This window comes from Vigna unguiculata, chromosome 3, assembly GCF_004118075.2.
Source record: "Vigna unguiculata cultivar IT97K-499-35 chromosome 3, ASM411807v1, whole genome shotgun sequence".
Taxonomy (NCBI): Eukaryota; Viridiplantae; Streptophyta; class Magnoliopsida; order Fabales; family Fabaceae; genus Vigna; species Vigna unguiculata.
Genome location: NC_040281.1, coordinates 46891812 through 46898291, shown reverse-complemented (window position 1 = coordinate 46898291; position 6480 = coordinate 46891812). Strand labels below are relative to the sequence as shown.

The 6480-nt window shown below is 37.3% G+C and overlaps 1 protein-coding gene across 1 annotated transcript; it reads right to left on the bottom strand.

Annotated features, from left to right (window-relative positions):
* Positions 1–3886: 3886 nt before the first annotated feature.
* Positions 3887–5939, bottom strand: LOC114179633 (protein SHORT-ROOT-like). Its single transcript, XM_028066047.1, has one exon. The coding sequence runs from the start codon at positions 5580–5582 to the stop codon at positions 4092–4094; it is 1491 nt and encodes a 496-aa protein (XP_027921848.1). The 5' UTR covers positions 5583–5939; the 3' UTR covers positions 3887–4091.
* Positions 5940–6480: the final 541 nt, after the last annotated feature.

Sequence of the window (6480 nt, the reverse complement as noted above, 5' to 3'; positions counted from 1 at the left end):
TATCTTCCTTTACTTTTCATATATCTATTTTCTCCTTGATTTCCCTTATTTCTATATTTTTATTTTACAAAATATTTTCACCTATATTACTAAAGTTGTTGAAAGTTTTAGGAATTTAGAAATATAAAAGAAATGTTACAGGAAGAGTTTGTTTTATTTTATCCATATACTTTATATATGGTAAAATGTAATAAAATATCAAATACTTACAATATTTTAATCTTAATATAAATAATAAATAAATAAATTTTTATTTTTATATAAAACGTATTTGAAAAAATAAAAGTTTCCTAGAAACTAATTTAAATAAAAGATATTATACAAATAATTAAGAGTTGAAATAAATTTTCCTCAAGTAAAGATAAGTTGGGTTAAATGTTATGTTGAATGATTTATTTTGTGAGTAATTATGGTATAAACATGGTTTTTAATATTTTTTTTTTGCCAATTTTTTTTAATGCTTTATGAGTAATACAGAAAAATCTTCTTTTGACATATTAAGGTTTATTTAATATTTCTTACTCTAATTCCCACTTATATTACGCGGAAAGTTTACTATTGCTAAACCTTATTGTCATAGTTTTATGGCTTATAAATTTTACTAATTTTCACAATATTTATAAACTTTAAGATCTTAAAATAAACTTTATCTTGGCAATTTAAATATCCCTTCTTTCACCGTTAAATATTGGAATGATGAGTACAAAATTATTTGGAAAACATTTTCACGTAATAAATCTCACAAAAACTAAATTGATTTAAGTTTTATATATATCAATTTCATAACCAACATCCACGACTCACATCGAGTAAAAATAAGTAAGTTGAGTATCATATAAGGATGAAGATCCACAAACTCATCATCTTAAGATCTTAGATTGAAAATGGTGTTAATCCCTGATGTGTGGGTTGAACTCATATCTCATTAGTGTTAAATCTTTCCAGTGATCCTCTTTCCGAAATTGATTTTCTAACATTTGATATATTTTTATTTATCTAAAAGTTTACATTTTTTTTCCAATATAACGAGTCATTTGATCAATCCAGTTCCTTCCCTCTTCAACATGATCATTACCGCCACATATATATTTCCTATTTCTATACCTGCGGTTTTCCTACAAATACAATATTTTTCGTACAAATACAAATAAACTTTATTTTGCAATTTAAGTACCATATTTTCACCATTAAACATTGGAATGAGGATTACAGAATTGTTGGAAGACATTTTTACACAATAACACTTCAAAAATAAACCAATCATCAATATAAAGCACTCAACTGTGTATCTATTTTTTTTACAGGCAATAGCAAGTTTCATGTACAAGAACAGATGGTTTTAATGAGAAGTGGTGAAAGAACGAGAGGTGTTTTCTTTTTTGAGAAAAACATAATGATGTTTTCCATTTTTCACAGTCTTTCACTAACATGGAAAAGTTGAAAGTTCTTGTTTTTTTGTGCTCATTGTCAAACACCCAATGTTATTCTACAACGAAAGGAGAAGTTAAATTAAATGACTATGATGAAAACGGTTTGAAGTTAAAGCTCGGAATTTTCCTGACATCTTGAGGAGAATTTTTCGAATAATGGTATTTTACGAATTTTGAATTTTAAATAAATTTTAGATAATAAACTCGTTATTTAAAATGTTTTTAGATAATATTTTTTTCACAGTTGAAGATTTATATTTTATGATTTATTTCATTAATTATCACTTTAGATTCTTCGTAAATATAATAATAGATTAGATATTCGAGAGATTTTAAATTATTTGTAGGCTCAGGTATAAACATTCTTACTCATCAATTTTCCTGAGTATTAATTTCCTCTGTTTTTAATATTTATGTCTTCTCTACAAGTTTCACTATTTTTATTTTGAACAATATTTTTCATATTTTTATTGATTCGCCCCATAAATGGGACGATTATGAAGCAATAATTTCCCATAAAGAAGTTGGAAATCATCTCAAGCTTTTATTACTGTTTAACGAATTTTCATCCAGATCGATGAGCTTACAATTAATCTACAAAAAAAAAAGTATATGTATTAAATATTTAAACACATTTTTATGTTTTTATTTTGGTGCGAAATATGCTCCATCATTGGTGATAAGTTCTACAAACATTATTGATTGGTTTCCCTTTGACAAAAGAAATTGGGCCAAGTTTTGCTAAACAAGGATACGTTATGTTGAGCTGATTTTAGACAGACCTGATAGTGGGCCTAGTTATGCAGAAACCTATAAGCTGCTGGCCCTAAATCTGGTGTGGGCTCTTCCTCTGCATAAAGCCATAACCAAATATGATGCAAAAACAAGTAGGATATGTCACATCAACATAATTTAAATTTTCTTTGTTGTTCTTCATGGTGAGACGTTGCATTGTATTAATATTATTGAAAATAAATTAGCAACATAAAAGCATTGTATTATTGTCGGAAAGAAGAGGTAGGGTTTTTGTTTCAAAATGGAAAACACAGACAGAGGGACAAAATCCTGAAGTACTGTGAGTTGGAAAATTAAGCTTAAGTTGGGTTTCTACTTGAACATGGTCCCATAAAAACATAAAAGCCGTAAACTGGTCGTTGTCAATTATATAGAAAAAGGAGACTAAAGCTTAAACATGTAGAAGGTATGGGCCAGCATCAAACACTCTTTAAATAAACACTGAACAAAAGCAGATCCACATTTTTTTATAACTCAACCGGGAAAAAGGTGCAAAAGGAAGCTGTGTTACAACTTGGAGGGGGCAAGTACCATCAATACAAGTTTAAGATACACAAACCTAAAAAGATGAACCCAATATTAATATATATATATGGGGTTTTATGGGCAAAAGACAACTCCTATGTATCAACCCTTAACCCGTGGCTTCGTCAAAAAAGTTGAGAAGAGGTTAAAAGCTGAAATGTTTGTGAAATTGTAAAGATCATAATATGCTTTAGACTTTGAGGTGGAGAGAAAAAGAAAGAAAAAAAAGAAGAGCATGCATCTTAGACATAACGTGCAGGGCACTAGTCTAAAACCCTTAAAGCCACTAATTACTGTACGCCTTTCAATGGATTGATTCCACAAACTATAACCTAACTCAAGGTAGCATGCTAACTCCTAAGATTCGGTGGCCCCCAAAATCCAAAACCTTCATTATTTATTAATCTCATCAAGATTATACGCATACCATGCATGCGTGCTTCCTTATTTCCACATTTCAGTTTTATCTTGGACTCATCTAAGAAAGGGAAATTACCATCATTATGCTCGTTAAACCACTTTAAATATGAAATCCAATGTTGTCAAAAACACAAGATTCTATTTGAAGTAAATAAGATTATTCCCGAGCTAGCTAGCTGTGAACACACACAATTATGCACCTTATCTCTGCTCAAATTGGGACCAGAACCACCACACCTGTAAAGAAAGCTATTCCTCAACTAAGTCAATATGATTCAAGATTCTCACGCTCATAATAGGATATATTTTGAGATTTTGATAATTAATAAATAAAGTTTTTCTATTCTTGAGTCTTGAAACTGTCCGAGTAAACCACGAAACTATATATGGACGAATGTGAAATATGAACATTTTATCATATGCTTCATAACGGAAGCCCACCGGTAATTTTCTGAAATTTACGACTTTTGTGTCTCCTCTTTAAGGTTGAAAAAGGAAAGAAATTTTTTTTGTGGAGTTGTGGATGATCCATATATGAGACGAAAACCATGTCAATCAATTACTTTATATATTATATATATATAGTTCATACAAATATGGATGGATGGAAAGCCACAAGCTATTGTTTGGTAAACAAAAAATCAATCATAAAATGTTAACAAAAAAATAATTTACTTAGTTCCTTTTTAACGCAAGCAAACGCCCATGAATCCCGGTGTCTTACCAAACTTATATATTTAACCAAAAGAACAAAATAGGAAGTAAATAAATAAAGCCCGATAATTAACACTGAAAGAAAACTCCATCATCCTTGCGCACGTGCCGAAAAAACCAAGCACACGTGCGACGCATTCATCCTCGTCAAAGCCAGCCACATGATCATACGATTGCGACGCGATCATCATCAAGCGTGAGTTTACGTTAAGGCCTCCATGCACTGGCCCACACCACCGGTGTTTCCTTCCACGAAAGGAATATTCCGGTGTCGGAGCACGGTACCATCGACCAACCCTCCTTGTACCTCCTCAACAGCGCCCTAACGTCGTCGCAAACCTCTTCGCTGAACGGCACCGCGCTTAGCCCTCCCCCATGCAGCCGCGTCCCCCACCTCGCGGCCGTCTCCCGACGCTCCAGGGAATCCGCTGGCGAACACGCCACCAGGTCCACCACCGCCCTCCCTGCCGCGCGCTCCAGCATCAGCCTCTCGTTGCACGTCTTCGCGAAACTCTCGTCCAGCGCCTCGAAGTAAACCCTAAACCACCTTAAACACTCCTCGAAACCCCTCACGAAGTCGTAGCCCTCGATTCCCACGTCCAAATCTGCCTCCTCCTCCACCACCGTCACGATCCTAGGCTGCAACCCTTGCAGCGAGGATATAAACGCGTCGCGGCCGTTCCCCGCCGGGGAAACAGAATGCAGCGCGTTCACGCAGTTGATGGCCAGGGCCTCGTCGTCTTTGAGGTTGAGTTGAGAGAAATTGAGGTCGGAGAGATCGCCGGCGTGATGAACGACGTTGAACTTGAACGGAACGCCCATGAGTCGCGCGAACTTCTCCATTCTTGTTCCGATTTCCTTCATGACGCGCTGCACGGAGTTACCGGTCCTCCCGGTGACGACGGTGGTTAACCTGAGGTGCGGGGTTTCGTCGGTTCGAGTTGCCAATGCCTCTAGAAGGGTTGGCCATTGAGTGCAATAGGTGTTGCTGATGTCAAGTATGTGCAATTTGGGGTTTCCTTCTAAGGCTTCTAAGATGGCGCCGTTGGACGCCACGTGTCCGAAAGTTGTCCAGGGGCTGACTTCTTGGAATTTCAACACCGTCTTCCTCGTTGACTCGAAGGAGCATGTTTTCTCCGATGCGGAGGCCAGGGTTCGGTAGGTTCGGTCTCCCGCGTCGGTGACGCGGCTGAACATGGCTTGGAGGAAATAGGCGGCGAGCTTTTGATCGGTGTCGCCGTATGGGGAGCTGAGTTCGTTGAGCATCCAGAGGAGGTGGTGGAGGCGCGTGCTATTGTTGTCGGCGAAGGCGCGTGCGGTTTCGAGGAGGAGGTTGTGGGACCAGTTGGGGGAGAATTGGAAGTTGAAGTCGGGGAGGGGAGGGGTGGGGGAGAAGGAGTAGGAGTAATCGGTGTTGGTGGTGGTGCTGAAGGTGTTGGTTGTGGCGGCGGTGGTGGTGGTGGATACGTTGTGGTACGGGTAGTAGTGTCTGGAAGAAGACGAGGACAGGTCTTCTTCATCCATGTAAAAGTTGAAGCATTCTTCGTCTTCTTGGTGGGGGTAATGGTAGTAGTTTTGTCGGGAGGATCTGGAACTGCTAGAGGTTCTGCTGGTGGTGGAGTTGAGGGATGGATCGGGTTGTGGTTGATGGTGTTGCTGTTGCTGTTGAAAGCTTACTAGCCTAAACAAGGTATCCATTTAACCCACATCAATAAACAATGTGTCTCTCTTAGGTCGCTCAGCTTAGCTGCTTCTCAGCACCACCAGACCAAACGTGTTTTTAACAGTGGGAATTGGGGCACTGTTGGGGAATGATTGGGGGAAGAACTTGGTCAAATTTCGATAGATTCTACTTACCTTACAAACTAGGTTAATTTTTCTAAATATATATAAAAAAAATACATAGTGGAGCTCAAGGGCTTTAGGTGTCACCCAACCTAACATAGAAACCAAGTATTTAATTGAGAAAAAATCATTTTTATTATATGATGGTAAGAAGAAATGAATTGGTTATCTTAATGTAATGGAGGTTATTGTGTTTTATTGGAGGTTATTGAGAATGGGTGGGGAGGGAGGGGACGGGAGATTGAGTGAGATGAGTTTTGTTGGTGAGTAGGTTGAAAAATGTAGTAGGGTCGTGAGCTAGCTAGGTGATGCTTAGAATAGAATTCTCTCTGACAAAAGATGGAAAAAATATGAAAGCGTGAGAAAAAGCAACGAAGGATGAGATAGTGGGCTAGCTTTTCATTGTTTAGAGAGAGAGAAATAAATTAATTAATTAATGAACTAAGCACAAGAAAATAGAGAAAGAGAGAGAGAATTTACTAGCATTGGATGAGTGGGAGCAGGCGTGCCCAACTGCCAATTGGGGTTTGAGAGGTAGAGAGAGGATAGTAAAAGCTGCCGGCGTGACTCATCATCATCAAACCCACTATCTTCTCGTAGCAGCAGCACAACCCACTCACGTTCCCTGCCTCCTAATCACTCTCCAAACTCTGCCAAATTTCCATTTCACTTTTCTCTTTCTATTTTATTACTAACCCTTTCATTTTCTACAAAATCATACCATCTCACTGTAAAATATTTCTGCTTCACT

Excerpts from the sequence above, each read along its gene's own strand:
- LOC114179633 (XM_028066047.1), bottom strand. The coding sequence starts at position 5,582 with ATGGATACCTTGTTTAGGCTAGTAAGCTTTCAACAGCAACAGCAACAC.